Genomic DNA, 17,930 nt, shown 5'->3' on the forward strand with positions numbered 1-17,930 from the left:
ATGCCAATATATACCTTATATGCAGCTATGAGCTGAGAACAATTTCTGTTTTTCCTAATACTTTTATTAGTGCCAGTTAATTTCCAGTGGCGCAGGAAAGCGGCGTCTGCATTCTTCTGCAGGTAGGTTATCAAGTCATTCTTTGGTAATTCATCAGTGCCAAGGTACTGTTCCACATGCTCTATAGACCAACAACCCTACAATAGGAAAAACCAAATGTTGGCCTTTCCTGATTAAAAGTCTATGCTATTTCACATGCATTACATGAGGTAGCTTTAAAATCATGCATTTAACCTCATCTAAAGAATTCCATGTTAGTGATTTTTTCCCTCAAATGTTCAATTAAAACAGTGTTAGTTTTTATTTTTCCCTTTTTTTCAATAAGTAGCCAAAAAGATCCATTTAAATATAACTTACCATTTTTGCATTTTCCTTCTCTTTGTCAGAATCCTTCATTTCTCTGTACATGATTCTAAACATGAAGATATTATTCACATTAATTCATGAATCAAATGATTTGTGCTTATTTCCAAAAAGGCTTCTATTCTTTAAAAAATACATGAATGATGTCATTCATTAGCCATATGCTTAACCATGAAACTCAGGGACAATTTAATAAAAAAAAAAAATCAATTTCTTAAACATGGGGGAAAGTAGCAGAAATCATATTCCCGAAAAAGAGTTATTATTTATAAATTTAGCATAAATGCAAAGAGTGCATACATCAAACCTAGGACCTTTAAAGATATGAAGTAATATGCTATGTCATGTGTTACAACTTTCATTTACTGTTGTAAAAATAAGAAGAAATGAGAAATCGTTTGCTTCTGTGTCTAGATGGGGAAAAAGGATATGAATAACAAGGAACAAGAAGAGCCTTTGTGTTCACATAAGGCACTGGGGATAAAATCTGAAACTCCAATAAAAACTGAACAGGGTGGAGAGAAATACCATGATAGCCTTCTGTTTTATCTCAAAAGGATTTAGATCACTTTATTAGACATTATATAAAATTATCAATGATGCTAAGAGAACATCAGAAAAATAAAAGTAAAATTTACATAAGGATGCTTAAAGTTTTATTTATATTAAATTATAGTAAGCTCTATGTAATAAATAATTATTATATGTGATACTGAGCACCCAGACAATACTGAAAACACTTTACATGTATTAATTCATTGATTCCTCACAACCACTCTCATTTTACAGATTAACAGAATGAGGCACCAAAATGTTAAATGTGCCCAAGGTATTATTAATTACTTGTTCAATGAATGAATGAACAAAGACAGGCAGGCTTAACTCGCAAACCCCAAAACAAATAACAAACAGAAAATATTTAGTACTTCATACACTACTGCAAAGAGTTCAACAATTATTACACAAGATACTAGTCTAGTTTATTTCTAAAGTTACTCTCAGTTGAAACCTTAAACCATTCTACATCAGGAGTCAGAAATGCTCTTACCTGTTGTTGTAAACCAAGAGAACAAGAACCAAATATTTTGTTTCTATATTAAAAAGGATAGAAACACAATGCTTCTAGGCTCATGTACCATGAAAATATCTACTTAAAACATTAAGTAAAATCTCTTACGTGTATGTTGGCTCCCAAATACGCCTAAGTTTATCTGATTTCACATTGCCATTACAGGACAACTGAAGCAATTTTTGTACATAGTAAAAAATGGTTGATCTGAAATTAGTGAGTGGTAATTCAACTTCACGAGTTGTTCCAAGACCTGTTACTTTCAAAGTGAGGGCTAATCGAGGTGAGGGAGTACATTCGACTTCTTCCAAGAGCTCTGAATGAGGCGTTCCTAAAAATATGGCAGACATCAAAAACAATTACACTATAATAAGCAGTCCATAAACAACACTGCACTGGGAGACAAAGTTACATGAAATCTAAATTCTTCTGTCCTATGTTAGTTAAAGATGTCAGCTACTTAAGATTCTTCTGGCCTCAACAATTTTTTTTTTAATGGGAATACTATATCTAGGTTACTTAAAGACAGAGTACTAAAGCTGAATTTATGCATATGATTGGGACCTCCCACTGTTTTAAGAAAACACATGCTAACTATATGACTATTTCAGAAACATTTTATTCTTATGAGAACACTAAAATTACTCGTAATTCTACATCCAGAGAATACCACACTCTAGTCAATGAACTGCCAACCTTCTGCTCACATTGAGTGGAATGTGAGGTACCCCCCCCACACACAAATAGGTACATAGTGCATTTGGTGGTGTACTCTTCTTTTTCATTAGCTCAGGAATCTTTTCCTCACATCATGATAAAATCTTCTAAAGTAATACTTTATTCACTACATGACATTCCATTGAACTTTAAGTGAGCCATATCCCTGTTACTGAAATAATGAAGGTCATTTCCAATTTTCTGACAATACAAATAATATCTGTGTAGTCATCAGTGCATATAAATCTGGGTGCAGAGCCAATACTTCTTTACTATAGATTTCTAGTAGTAACAATATGAAATATATTGCCAAAGAGCTTTACAGAAAATCTGTACCTATTTATATTCCCTAGGGAGAAGGAGACAGAGTCTCAAGCAGACTCTACACTGAGTATGGAGTCCTACGCAGGGCTCATTCGCATGACTCCGAGATCACGACCTGAACAGAAACCAAGATTCTGACACCCAACCAACTGTGCCACTCAGGCACCCCCCAGGCGCTCCTACTCCTGTATTCCTTGTATGTGGACACTAGTGATTACACTGGGCCTACCTGAATAATCCAGGATAATTCTCCCATCTCAAAATCCTTAATTTAACTTCATCTGCAAAGTCTCTTTGGTCATATTAAGGTAACCTATTCACAGATTCTGGAGGTCAGGACCTACATACCTTTGAAGGATAATTAGTGTGCCTACTACAGCCAAAATAGGGTTTTAAGAGAGAAAGTTACCAGGCTAACTCAAGACCATAAATGAAACTACTATACAACTTTCCAAAGTCAACGTAGAATAGGAATAATCCATAGCAATTTTGATTCAGTAGAATACAGAATACAAATTATCTACCTTTAAATGAGCCTTCCTTTAAAAAAATCACACAAATACAGAACACAGTGTTTTTATTTTTTTTATTATTATTTTTTTTAAAGATTTTTATTTATTTATTTGACAGAGACAGCCAGCAAGAGAGGGAACACAAGCATGGGGAGTGGGAGAGGAAGAAGCAGGCTCCTAGCAGAGGAGCATGATGCGGGGCTCGATCCCAGAACGCCGGGATCACGCCCTGAGCCGAAGGCAGACGCTTAACCGCTGTGCCACCCAGGCGCCCCAGAACACAGTGTTTTTAAAGCACTGTAACTGCTCCTTTAAAAAATAATCTGTATTGGGGCGCCTGGGTGGCAGTCAGTTAAGCGTCTGCCTTTGGCTCAGGTCATGATCCCAGGGTCCTAGAATTGAGCCCTGTGTCAGGCTCCCTGCTTGGGCGGGGTGGGGGGAGTCTGCTTCTCCCTCTCCCTCTGCTCCTCTCCCCTGCTTATGCTCTTTCACTCTCTCTCTTAAATAAATAAAATCTTAAAAAAAGAAAAAAAAAGTTTGTATCTTCTAAGGACTATGGCTGATATACAGTTTTTGTTTTTGTTTTTTTTTCTGAAAACTTTTATTTATAACCTGCATATATAAGTAGCCACTTACTTTCCTGATTACATATAACTATCTTATTTGGTATCTGTTCAAAATAAATCACGAAACTAAAATATGCAGTACCTGGGGGTGGAATCTCTAGATCAGTTGTCTGCTGGACATTAGTACGACCAGGTCTAGGATCAAAAGCAGGAACCAAAGCAGAAAACTGCCGCTTGAGTACATAATCATCATCCCATGTTCTCCGACGTCCTCCTTTAGTTTCATACTCCTCTTCTTCCTGTTAAAATTCCACATATAGATAAACAAGATAAAACTTTTCATTACTGCAAAAGTGATGTGCTATCTTTAAAATGAGGTGTATGTTAAATACTTCTCTATAAAGCTACTGCACTTCCTTATTCAGCCATATTTCTTAAGCACAAAATGAGCCAATATAAACGTGGATAGGCACGTGCATTTCTTAATGATTTAAGCTTACCAAAGTAAGTTGCCTTAATACTGGTTACACTAATCAACACACGATAAAACGAAAAAGAACCATATACATACCCTGTATCAGTGTCAATGTCCTGATTTTGATATTAGACTCTAATTAGGTAAGGGGTAACCATTGGCAGAAATTGTGCAAAGGGCATAAGTCTGCTCTACTATCTTTGCAACTTCCTGTGAATCTGTAAACTTATAATTACGTTTAAATAAGTTGCTTTTAAAAAATATAAGTAGGGGTGCCTGGGTGACACAGCGGTTAGGCATCTGCCTTTGGCTCAGGGCGTGGTCCCGGCGTTATGGAATCAAGCCCCACATCAGGCTCCTCTGCTATGAGCCTGCTTCTTCCTCTCCCACTCCCCCTGCTTGTGTTCCCTCTCTTGCTGGCTGTCTCTATCTCTGTCGAATAAATAAATAAAATCTTTAAAAAAAAAATATAAGTAAACTTCATTACACACTACGGGGCAAATAAATCAAACATGTTTGACAAAGTGGTGGTAACCATTACAGTCAGATGATGAGTTCTTGGGGATTCACTGCATTATTCTTTCTACTTCTAGCATGTTTGAGAATTTCTGTAAGGAATGTTTTTTTTTAAAGGAACATTTTCTTCTCTTCACTTTTACTATCAACAAAAAAAGAGATCAATGAGTTGTAAATGTTGTAAATATCTGATGTAATAAATAACAATTACGTATGTACTTATATGCACACACATAGCCCCTCATATTCCAAACACTTAATTAACTTTTGTAACAAATCAAATGGACTGATGATAGCTCTGTAGCCAGAATGTTTGTGTTTTAGTTCTAGATCCAAAACTTCTACGTGTGGCCTTTACCAATCACTTCATCTGAAAATTAGGGCTAATAATAACCCTCAAAACACTGTTGAAATGATTGAAGTAGTTAATACATGGAAAGTATTGAAAACAATGGCTAGGATTTAATTAATGATCAATAAATGTTCAGCTAACAGACTAATATTATTATACCTGCTACTATTACTGAAAACTATAAATATTAGATAATAGCAATTAATCATTTTAATAAATGTTCACCATTACCAAAGGGCCAAGATGAAGTGCTTTCAAGTAACAAACTCCTTTATGCATTATGCCAGGGCAATCATGGAGTCTGTACAATATAGGACCAATCAGTAAGTGAAATTTCTTTTTGTTTATCTGGTAGCTTCTTACTCCCACCTCAACTCCCATATAGTTTTCTAGGCATTTTGGTTGATGCTTTACTGTGAAAGTGGGAAAAATACACTGTAAGGAAGATAAACATTAAGATATTACCTGCTCCCCAATAGGTCGGCTCCCTGCTCCAGCGGGGACTTGTGGTAGCTGCGAGGTGACAGCATGGTGTGTTACATCAGAGCGAGAGCCAGCTCGACGCTGCAGGGATGGACGTCTCAGAATCTGAAATAAGAAAACGTAAAAAGACATGTCTAATTATTTGACTCGTATATATATCCCGATTCAATCTTAACCCTTATAATCAAAACTATCATTAAAACACTTTATATTCATTAGCCATCTTCAGAAACCTTATAAATTGAATGCTTTATATTCACCACGCATCACATACAATCTTCACAAGAAATATGCTACAGTAATACCTGTTTTTAAGTAAGACACTAAAAGCATTTCTTGGGAGTCCTTCACCCCATTAAAAGAGAAATAAAAAATATACAAGTTACATCGAAGGGTATTCTCAGGCAAAAGTTCAGTTTGAAGACAATCACAGTGGTTAAACATTAAGAGTTCTGGATCACACTTCCCAAGGTTGGGTGCCCACTTTTGTACTTAACCGACTGATTAATTAGGACATATTACTTCTTCTGTGCCTCTACCGCACAGGGGTAAAGACTGATGAAATAATACGGAGATACTGCCCACGAAACAGTACATACTAAAACAGTCTAATTATTGTGAAAAAAACATGACAATTATATTCTTCAGGATCAGTGCAGTTCTTTTAAACCTATTAAAACATCAGCATGTGACATTTTAGTATTTTCCATATATAACCAATTTATTTTCTTTTAAAAGAGAATCATAAATGCTCAGATTAAAGGTGCTTTTCTTAATTAACCACATTTTTCATACTCATGCCATATTTCCCTATTTCAAAGTTTAACCAGGACTCCGCTCTTCCTCTCTTCACTTCAATTATTAACATCTTATGTCAATTAAAAGAATGGGAGACGCGCTCTCTACCATAACCTCCTCGTATTCTTGGTCCTCCTGATTGTCATCTTCATTCTCATCGTCCTCCTCGTCTGGCTCAGGCAAGTCTTCATCATCATCTAGCTCAGCTAACAGAGTACTGGCACGGCAGCTATCCAGGAAATCTAGAAAAGAAAACAACCTCATTCTCAATACAACTGACAAAGCATTACAAGGTAATGGTACTGGTTTATTCAAGAGACAAGTATAAAAACCACACTGAGTGATGCCACCCTTCTTCCGCCACCACAAATACAAAATGAGTAACGTCGGTCACAAGAATGGTAGAAAACAACACAAGATAAAGGATGACCACAAACCAAATCCAAATCTACAAACTCATAATATAAAAGATCAACAATATGGGCTAGGTTTAAAAATAATAATCCTATTGCCAATGTCTGCATCAGCCACAGGAAGCATAACATGGTGTGAAGAGAACACTTTGGAGTCATTCACTCTATCAGCAAATATCTACTGAGTACCTATGTGCCAAGAGCTGTGTTAGGCACCAGATATATTGCTGTAAACAAAACAGACATGGTCTGAGCCCCCATGGAGCTTAAAGGGAAGAGAGGCATTTAAAAAATAAACAAATGAGGGGCGCCTGGGTGGTTCAGTCAGTTAAGCATCCGATTCCTGATTTCGGCTCAGATCATGATCTTAGGGTCATGAGACTGAGCCCCATATTGGGCTCCATGCAGGGCATGGAACCTGTGTAAGATTCTCTCTCTCCCTCTGTCTCTCCCCACTGGTCATGCTCTCGAAAAGAAAAAAGAAAAAGAAAAAAAAATATATAAATAGAAAATGTAAACATCATATAAGGGAAAAGGCAGAATAAAGTCAATTAGAGACCAGGTTTAGCTACATGACCTGGCAGGTTAATGATAATAACTACTTATGGACATTGCCTATTTACTATGGAGTACTGTATGTACCATCTTTCATATTATCCATATTCCCTTCCCTTACCAGCCCCCCAATGAAGCCTGTGTCAGATAAGCACAGTCCCACACAATGAAGATGCTGACAAGCTGTTCTGCATAAGGATTAAAAAAGTAATAATGGGACTAAAACGGGAAGTTTTACTAGATATGAAAGAAAAAAAATTTCTGTGGATAAAAAGACAATACCCATTCCATATTCCAAAAGAACATTCAGAAGACCATTTATAACTACTTGGTAGAACCTTTTATCTGTAAACCTCTGAACCAAATATATATGTTTTAAATCTAATGATTACATAAGACTAAAATTCAATACCTTTTACTAGATGGCTAGTAGAAGAAAGAGGCCTGATACTATATTCAATTAGTTTCTAAGGCACACTTTTTTTTTTTTAACACTTTAATATTCTGGAATCAGAATGTGTCTTACCAGCAATGGCAAGTCACAGCTAAACTGAAAGCATTTTTTCGTTAGTGACATAAAATAATTATAATTAATGGCATCTTAAATTTGATGAAATATATTATCCCTAACACATGTAAGGTGCCATCCTGTAATTTAGGAGGGGTTCTCATGAACACAATGTGGTAGTACACACACACACAATCAGTTCCACTTTTTTTCCCATTTTTGGTTTACGTTCAAATGAAAACAATCTGACTTTAGATACTGAAATCCCATCTCTCACATGTTATAAATTTACTGAAGTGAAGGCTTTTTTTACTTGTGATCTTCTCTTTATCAGAATATAAGAACACTTAAATAGCTCCTTATTTCATAGATTTTTGACCGTATCACAGAATCACGTCCCCCAAAACCTAACACAGTAAAAGTCTGCATATAGAAATTATTTTATAAAGCAGATGTTCTTCTGATCCCTCACAGCAGCACCCTTAAAGAGTTCTCCAGTTTTAGAAATGTGAAAAAGGAAATTGTAATCATCTAACAATAATTTTCAAAAGGCAGCCAGCAGCCCTAACTCTTTAATATTCTTTCCCACTAGCATACCCACAACCTTCCTAACTTTCACATGCCCAATAATTAAAGCTTGAAGTGAACAAGTAACAAACGAATAGGGGGGGCAGAGGGGCTCCATGAGAAAAACCAGAGTGGAATATAGTTCACTCAATGAATTCACATTACTTCAGTGTCATCATCATCATCACCGTTTTGCTACATACACATCTAACAGGTAAGGTAGACAGAGAGAAACATAATGATTCTCTTAAAACCATAGAATGTCAGAAGTTTGGAATAGGAGAGGACACATTCAGAGAAAAAAAGAAAACACATTAAAGTAAGATTTACAGGGGCGCCTGGGTGGCACAGCGGTTAAGCATCTGCCTTCGGCTCAGGGCGTGATCCCGGCGTTCTGGGATCGAGCCCCACATCAGGCTCTTCCACTATGAGCCTGCTTCTTCCTCTCCCACTCCCCTTGCTTGTGTTCCCTCTCTCGCTGGCTGTCTCTATCTCTGTCGAATAAATAAATAAAATCTTTAAAAAAAAAAAAGTAAGATTTACATAAAATAGTACTTAAAATATATCTTCATATAAATGTTCTTGTATTTAAAACTAACAAGTTCAATCTTTAAAAAGAACAGGCAAGTGCCTGGGTGGCTCAGTCAGTTGAGCGTCTGCCTTCGGCTCAGGTCATGATCCCAGGGTCCTGGGACTGAGTCCCGCATTGGGCTCCCTGCTCCACAGGGAGTTGGCTTCTCCCTCTGCCTCTCCCCTGACTCGTTCTCTCAATCTCTCTCTTAAATAAATTAAAAAATCTTAAAAAAAAAAAAAAAAACAGACAATGGTATTGAGGCTGTATGTATGTATATATACTCATGGTAAAGCGTATTCCACAATGATGTTGGAAGCGCAACCCTTCTGAAAGGCAATTCAGTAATTACTTCTTTTAAAAATGTACCTTAAGGAAATACACAAGAGTGCAATTCAAAGATGCTGATTCATAACAATGTTTATGGTAATGAAAAGGTATAACTTAAATGTCCAAAATGGAGAATTTATTAAATAATGATCATATAGTCAAACATTACAGAAACACATCAAACAATGTGAAAATTAATCTCACAATGTACTGAGTGAAAAGAGCTATCTGGAAAGATCATCCCTTTCTAGGGAAAGAAAAGGGGCCAGATACAGAGTTCAATCACCAATGGCCAATAATTTAATCAATCATGCTTAAGTCATGAAGCCTCTAAACACTTTCTCCCTCTACCCTCGCAAATGGGGGATTCAGAGCTTCCAGAGTGGCAGACAAGGACACATCCATGGAATGGGAGAGTCCCCAAACTCCAAATGGACAAACACTCCTGTGCTTGGGACCTTCCAGACCTCACCCTATGCATCTCTTCCATCTGGCTGTTCCTGAATTATACCCTTTTTATAAGAAACGACTGATCTAGTAAATAAAATGTTTTCCTGAATCCTGTGAGCCACTCCAGCAAATATATCAAACCAGAGGAGAGGGTCACGGAAGCCTCCGATTTACAGCCAATCTGTAGCACGGACCTAGACTTTCGATTAGTGTCTGAGGGGTTGGGAGGTAGTGCTATGGAACTGAGTCCTTTACCTATGGGACATGACACTATCTCCAGGTAGTTAACAGTGCCAGAATTGAGTGACTGAGTTAAACTGCAGGACACCTAGCTGGTGTCTAAAAACTGCTTGGTATGGGAAATCTTCACAAACATTTGGTAGTCAGCGATGCCAGGAGCAAAGTATTGTGTGAACAGAGTGTTGGGAATAAAGGAGACACACGGGGGAGTGTTTTTCCTCTTACATTATAGTATACAAAGAATATAACTTTACAAAGCTTATTAGTCTCTTTTCTGATAAAGGTATCAAATATCTTTGTTATTATGATTCTTCCAATAAAACTTCATTAGTGCGCAAATGGTAAAAAAAAAAAAAACAAACACAAAAGTTCCTAGATGTCTGCTTATGATGGGATAATTTAATAGCCCCCATAGCACGGAGTTTTTTCGTCTTATATGAAGATGCCATATCTTTAGTAAGAGAGGATAATTATTTTCTAATTGACAGTTAAAAACAACATAGCAGGAAAACATACTAAAAGCATCACTATACAAATACCTAAGTATTTTAAACTATCACTTACCATATAAGGAATACTCTGCCTCCTGACCTGTGTCACTCTCACTGGAGGTTGATGTGAGGCTGGTAGTTAGAGTATTACTTAAGGACTGACCAACGGATAAAACTGTTGTTGCTGTGGCTACATTGCTGCTGCTAGTCACACTGGATGTTGACATTGTCACTGTTGATGTGGTACCAGGTGTCGTCAAATTGGGGAAACTCTGAGCACCCATAAGAGGAGAAGCTAAAGATAAAAATGAAGCAAATCAGTACAACTGATGGGATTGTATAAACCTAAGAAAAACTAGATTATATATTTAAAATAAAAGAATGAGATCATGAAACGCTAATTATTAAAAGACTGAAAAGCAACAACTTTGGGAACCCAACTGAAATCCAACTAAAAAATCCTTGTTTGTATACCACTGTTATTTTTCAAAAAATTAAGCCTTCCTTTTTTAAAAAGTGAAACAGGCAATGAACTAATTCCCAATGACATCTTCCAAAGGAATTACTTTAACTTAAGCTCAAGTTGGAATTAAATACCTTCCAGGAGCTAATATCAATTTAGGACCGAAGGAAAAGTTAAACCAGTGTGATGCTCTGATTTCAGTTGACTATGACAATATTTAATAGTTATCTATTTCCTCATGCAGCTGAATAATTTCTCTTAGAAGAGTGAAAAACAGAAGTGTGTTACTGTTTTATCCTTTCAGATTAAGAGGTTCTTTATCACACCTGATCTGAATTCTTAAGAGACCATGATTCTCTAGAACTTAACTACAGATTCCTGAGGTGCTAAATCTGACGTAGTTGTATGTAACATGGTTAATGATCTAGTTAAAGACTGCAGCCAGAACCCACTGAACAAGAAACCCTACTTTGCATCCCTCCAAGTGGAAAAACCATTGGGTTCCATAAGGAAAAGCTCACTTACTTGCTGTGCTCATCACATTCCTCCCCAAAGTATTAGTGTTGTTATCACTGCTGCTTCGGCTTAGATTCATGTTGTTCGTGGCATTAGTCCGTGCTATGTTTGCCACTCTCCTTACAAAACTCTCCAAGCTAGATGTTTCTCTTGAGGACAGATTAGGTACACTTGCACTAGAGCTCATAGGGGCCCCAGCAGCCAACAAAGAACTCACTGACAGTCTGTTACTTGCTGAAGAGCTAAGGGGCCGTTGTGAAGCTGCTTCTTTATTAGTTAACTCAGACACTGAACTAACGTCAGGAGAACTAACACTAACAATTCCCATGGATATTGCACTAGACTCCCCAGGAGCGCGAACAGAACTATCAGGGCCTAACTTTCTTTCGGCATTTTCACTTCCCGTTTCCGCAGTTAAGGTGCTGGTGCTTGCACTGGAAGATGACCCTACTTCTGTTTGAGGGACGTTTTCAGCAGATGAAAGAACAACAATTGGTTCATGGACATCAGCTCCTGAAACTATACTGTGTTCCATTACAATTTCTGATCTCCGTTCCGTTTTGGTCGAACCCAAGCTGATGTCGCTGCTACTGGCCACGCTACACACAGAACTGCTGCTTCCTTTTCTACTTGAGGAGCCTGCAGCAGCAGATGTCTTGTCTGGACAGTTGTTTTTCACCAAGCTGCTCCATGATTGCGTTGTGCCTGAAACAGTGGATGAAACAGGTTTGGGTGATGCCACTGTATCAGGGTCGTACCCTGGTGCAAGCTTGAGGTCAAATTTTCCTTCTGCGCCCATACGGTAAGAGTTTGAGCCACCAGCATCCCAGGTGACATCAATCCAGCCTGGAAAGGGACAGGAGTTTGTGAGACCCAGCAGAAAGCAGAGAGGAGCGTGTCAGACAGTAGCTCCACAATATGGGATCAGCTTTTCATCAGTGCTGAACTTCTCTGAATTTCTATAGTCATTTAAGGTCTGCCAACTAAAATTAAATTCTTCCTTTTATTTCTCTTATTTCTGAACTGCGTGCTCTGCCGATACCTGAAAACAATGTAAGGGTCATGTTTACATCTACAGGGGTGTCTTTTAAGGGGAAGAACTGTTAAAAACTGTAAAAAGACTGATAAAAATGGCGAAATACTGCAACTTCAGTTAAGTACAGATGAAATCTAAATAAAAGTTTTTTTAATTGCTAAATATGACTATGTGGTCAAATGTTCTTTTTAGAAAAAAGTTCTGACTTATCATTAATTTTTAACTTTGGGCTAACTTCTAAATAATTGACAAACAAAATGTTTTTATATTACTGCACAAATCTTAGGTCACCAGCTCAAATAACACTAAGTTAGCATTTCGGTTGTGTTCTCAAAGTTCAGTGGTTACTTGGTTTTCTTATGATTAAGTTTAATATATTTGAATAAGCACAGAAAATTCTAAAAACAAAATTTTTAAAGTACTGCTAGGCTTTTTATTAGAACCTATAAGCTAAAGCTAAAAATGTGCAAAGAACTAATGAACGTGATATTCAATGTATATTTACTTGTACTTGTAAAACAATACTTGTTCTTTTTAAAAAACAGTAATTAACTTCTGAAAGCAGTAAAACAAATTGCCTATTAGAATGGAAAATAATAAAAATTTTACAATCTTAGTGTTATAAGCTAACTACTTCAGGGCAAAACACAACACATAAAAATATATGTATTTTTAAAAATATAACAAGCCTTTATAAAGTCTGAAAGTACTTCACCCATACACGCAGGTACTCCCATGCATGCGCACATGGGCACACACACACACACACACACACACACACACACACACATGTAACAAGTTCATATATATTTATGATGAAGCTCAGAGGGGTATAAGTAATACTGAATTACCTGTGGGGATTATCTGCATAGGAGTTCTATGAGAGGAAAACTAACAGTCCCAAATCTACATAATCTAGTTTGATGAAATTTCAATTGCCCCCATTTTCTCCATATGCTGAAATAACTTCTGAAGAACCAACATTTAACCGTCTCTTCTGCAACATGGGATAGTGTGAATAAAGCAAAATCTCCAAAACATTTACCAATTTCAAATAAAAATAACATTTATATGCACTCATCAGCCCAAAAATATATTGATAATTTATTTTCTTCATAGCAATCATCAAGATCTGTAATTGTATGCTTATCTGTTTCACTCAGAAGGCAGGAAATCATACTTTTTTGATGACCATTGTTTATATGAAATCTAACAAAGTACCTTTACATAGTAGGCACTCATATTTGTGGGGGAAAAAAAGGGGTATTCCCACTGACACATAGATTCTTTAGAAAGGAAAGATATTTGGGGCACCCGGGTGACTCAGTCAGTTAAGCGTTCTACTCTTGATTTCAGTTCAGGTCATGATCTCAGGGTCATGAGATCGAGCCCACGTTGGGCAGGGTCCACACTGGATGTGGAGCCTGCCTAAGATTCTTTCCCTCTCCCTTTGCCCCTCCCCACCAAAAGAAATGGTTGTTTTAGGGGTGGCTGGCTGGTTCAGTCAGTGGAGTGTGTGATTCTTGATCTTAGGCTTGAGAGTTCAAGCCCTACATTAGGTACATAGAGTACTTAAAAGTAAAATATTTAAAAAACTAAAAAAAAAAAAAAAAGAAAGAAAGAAAGAAAAAGAAATGGTTGGTTTACTATTTGAAAGCTAAGCACTTTCTCTAACAAAGTTTTTAATATAAGACTTAATATGAATGGCCACTTTGGTCAGCCAAAACTGTGAACCGCTACAATAGTCCAGTCAGCAAAAATAAGCTTTTCTTATATACTAAATTCTAATATTAAGATTCCCATTTTTCCTAGGCAGTTGCTTCAGCTGACTCCAGCCTGAGAAAAATAAACTGCATTCATATACCCCTAACTAGCCCACACACTTAAAAGCCGAACCAAATAATTTAGGGGAAACAGAATATTAACTAAGTATCATTAAGATGTCTAAAAACACTTAAAATTTCTGGATTGAATGGTACTACTTTCCTTTCAACTATTATTGGTTTTTATGAATTTTGGCAGTTACATATCTGCTCATTCACTGTAAACCTGCTATAATGACAACAATTTGCAATTATGGTAAAACTCTACAGAAATGCATTAAGTAGCAAGGTAATACAAGGAACATAATCTTAAAAACAGTAAAATCAAGAATGTATTTAGGTAAATAAATGCCTGCATCACACAGAACATGAATATATTAAGATATTAAGTGTTAGTCATTCTCCTAAGCACTGTCACCATTTTTACAGCTCTTCAGATATTTGGTGTAAAGTTAAGAATGTGAACATTTTACTCCTTTTTGTTTTTAATACCAAGCAAAATTCTTAAGAACACACTACTGGCTAGGCAAATTATCCACTAATAAATCAGCCTTTTGAGTATTTGTAAGAAAAAAATTGGGCATTTAAGTTGCTTCTGGAAATTTAGGAGCAATTTATTAAGTGGGTATGGACTTCTCTAAAATCTACAGCATCAAAGGTTTTAAATGAATTTGATTTAAACAACAACCTTTACCTTATAAAATATCAAAGTTTAAAATCCAAAGAAAAGCTAGTAGACCGAGAAACGTTATGAATGTTATTTTATAATCTTTAATAAATGAAGAAGCTACAATCCTTGTTCTATGCTTTATTAACAAATCGTTGCTAAAAATGTTAATGCTTTTTCTTCTACATGACTTATAAAAGAATTAAAGATTACTCCCTGATTCCTATCACACTAACAAGAAAAGCATAAGAAATTAAAGATCTATGAAAACTTACGAATAGACCCAAAAAAGCAGAAAATGCGTCTTTAGTCAACTTATACTAACTTATTAATCACTTTAAAATATTAGCATTAAGTTCTAAATCGAAACAGAAATTAAAATTTTCCCTTAACTCTAAGTAAATGATTTTTCCATTTTTAATGTGAAATCAATACAGTTCTTCAACAGAGTGGTGGGACATTAATACAATTTGTAAACTATCCCAAAATAACAAAAGAAAAATACTTTGTATCCCATTTCTACACTAAAACTGCTAAGTACCTACTCACCATTATGCAGTTCCCCTGTGACGGTACCTTCTCCCTGTGGGCTGCCGTCCTGATCTCGCCATTTCCAATCAAGGCCTCTGATCACTCGAGCCCCTGGAACCATGTATTTCAGAACCTGGGAGCGAACTAGACGTCTTTGTCTTCTAAGATTAGCTTCTGCTTCCTTAGCTGCTTTCCCTGTAAAGTAGAAATTCAAGAAATATAAACAAGTCACATTTTATAAACAGAACTGTTTCAGTAAGTTAAAACCCTGTTATCATCTCTTTACCTAGCTGGTCTTCACACACTCCATTTACAGTGCCATAAAGTTCAAATCCAGATAGTGACAGGTAGTGGGTTTGTCCACTAGCATTCTTCCCCATCTGTTTAATTCTCACATGTCGCCACCCTTGTTTCTCATCCTTTGGTGGATCAAGAGGCCAGGTCGCTGTTGACCTGTGAATGTGTTGGGGAAAAAATGGTGTAACGTTTTAAAACAGATGAAAAAGATGTTTAAGGTGGGGAAGAATTTTTACATAATAGAGTCCAATAGAAAAAATAAACCAACTTCCACATTTGGTCTGTTACTGAATTCCACAGTTTGTTACACAAGAATCAAAATATCAAAGGAGAAAATCAGCCATTAAGAAAATAAGTTAAAAATGAAATGTTTAAATGTAGACAATTAATGACTCATAACTTTAAATGATTTATGATCGATAAAAAGGCAAGAAATAAGAAATTTTAAGAGTAACAAATATGCTTATGATGAAAGATTTTTTAAAAATTCTTGCACAGTTTAAAATGATAAATTAAAATATTAAATTTAAAGCCTGAAAATATTACCTATTAATCCAAATGTTAAGGAGCTCCCTCCATACATGAAATGCAGAAAGTAATTTAACTCCATGCCCTATATTCCCTTCAAAATGTGCCACACTATTCTATTACAACTTAGTGGAACTAAAATTTTTAGAAATATAATACTTTCGAGGGACCTGGGTGGCTCGGTTGGTGAGTGTCAGACTCCTGGTTTCGGTTCAGGCTGTTATCCTAGGGTCATGGGATCGGCAGCATTGAGCCCCGTGTTAATGCTCCCTCTCCTGCCCCCTCTGCCCCTTCTGCATGCATACTCTCTCTCAAATAAATAAATAAAAATTTTAAAAAGGAATATAATACTTTGTTTTTTTTTTTAAATCATGACTAATATATAAAATTTAGAAAAAGAGACATATAAAAGAAAAATTTGAAAGTTAGCCATAATTCTATAACCAGAAATAGCTGTTAATTTGTAGGATATACATTTATATCATGTGTATATATGGAAAGTTTAGTAAAAAACTAATTCCATTTTTTGTTTTTATTAGTATGCTATATATACACATACATAACTATATATCAATTTCTTTTTAAATAAATAGGCTCAGCGTACTACTAATGTTTTATCTAAGCTGGTAAAAGTTTTGGTAAAATTATCGTTTCAAAGTTTTAATACCTAAATTATAGCTTCAAATGACGTTTTTAAAAAAGAAAATCTTGCTTCAATATTTCACAAAGAAGAGAGCTCTAAGAGCATACAGTTATAAAAATAAACAAAGCTCTTTACTAAGTTTTCAATTTGCAAAGACTCCTCAACTAACCCTGGTTCATTGAGACTGCAGTCATCAACATGGGTATACAAAGAAGTCCAGTTCTGTCCATCTTTGGATACCTGGAAAACCCAGTTTCTCAGTGCAGACCTTCCATAACCACGAGCATGACGAAGTGTATATGCTGATGGTATCACCCAGAGACCCAGATCTATGGCAAACCAGGCATTCTTATCATCATTGCTATGACAATTTAAAGCTGAATTATCACGACTTAGTATGTCTTCTAAGCGGCCATAAGGTAGATTTCTTCCTTCTGATGATGTTACTACTACAAGTCCATACGCAGCTGGATTTACCCATTCATATGCAGTTCTAAATAAAAGAAAAAAATGAACAGTTAACACTATTAAAATAACTGCAATTTATTCATACTAGCTTTTTTCCACATAAAATTATATTTTCTTAAATCTTGACAATTTAGATATTTTTTCTTCATAAAAAGTAACTGAGATAGTCTTATATTTAACCTCTAAGACAAAATTCCTTAAACTGTAAAATACTAAGAATGGTTAATAATTTTATTCTACTACCTAGAATTCTTTTTTCAGGTGACTATTTTCACTTTACATTAAATAGCATGACTTACTTGGCATTTGTCCCAATCCAGTAAATGATTCCATTTTCATCAAAATCATGCTGGTGCCGAAATATAAAATTTTGGCCTTCTCTTAATTTCCGAACAAAAACAAATGAAGAACGATCAAAATCATACCACTGCTTTGCTACCTATACCAAAGAAAATACAGAAGACACTCACCTTAATAATGCTATTTTCAAATGCATTGCCCACTTTTTCCTATCCCTTTAATGTGACTTATTTTTTTAAGAGTTTATTTATAAGAAAGAGAGCGAGCGAGCGAGAGAGCATGAGCCAGGAGGTGGGGG

At 36.0% G+C, this 17,930-nt stretch overlaps 1 protein-coding gene across 7 annotated transcripts in view; it reads right to left on the bottom strand.

Annotated features, from left to right (window-relative positions):
- Positions 1–17,930, bottom strand: part of HECTD1 (HECT domain E3 ubiquitin protein ligase 1) — an 89,669-nt gene that overhangs the window by 13,434 nt on the left and 58,305 nt on the right. For 3 of the 7 annotated variants that reach the window (XM_002918515.4, XM_034648506.1, XM_034648508.1), the window contains 12 exons: positions 17,632–17,771; positions 17,034–17,357; positions 15,683–15,849; positions 15,415–15,591; positions 11,349–12,185; positions 10,434–10,655; positions 6,344–6,477; positions 5,420–5,542; positions 3,754–3,910; positions 1,601–1,823; positions 418–472; positions 15–197 (listed from right to left, as the gene is read on the bottom strand). In XM_002918515.4, the coding sequence (XP_002918561.1) occupies positions 15–197; positions 418–472; positions 1,601–1,823; positions 3,754–3,910; positions 5,420–5,542; positions 6,344–6,477; positions 10,434–10,655; positions 11,349–12,185; positions 15,415–15,591; positions 15,683–15,849; positions 17,034–17,357; positions 17,632–17,771 (2,742 nt within the window). The remainder of the gene's footprint in view (positions 1–14; positions 198–417; positions 473–1,600; positions 1,824–3,753; positions 3,911–5,419; positions 5,543–6,343; positions 6,478–10,433; positions 10,656–11,348; positions 12,186–15,414; positions 15,592–15,682; positions 15,850–17,033; positions 17,358–17,631; positions 17,772–17,930) is intronic. The other 4 variants (XM_011224052.3, XM_011224051.3, XM_011224054.3 and 1 more) reach the window with 4 other exon arrangements.

The sequence above is a fragment of the Ailuropoda melanoleuca genome, chromosome 20, assembly GCF_002007445.2.
Source record: "Ailuropoda melanoleuca isolate Jingjing chromosome 20, ASM200744v2, whole genome shotgun sequence".
Classification (NCBI taxonomy): domain Eukaryota; kingdom Metazoa; phylum Chordata; class Mammalia; order Carnivora; family Ursidae; genus Ailuropoda; species Ailuropoda melanoleuca.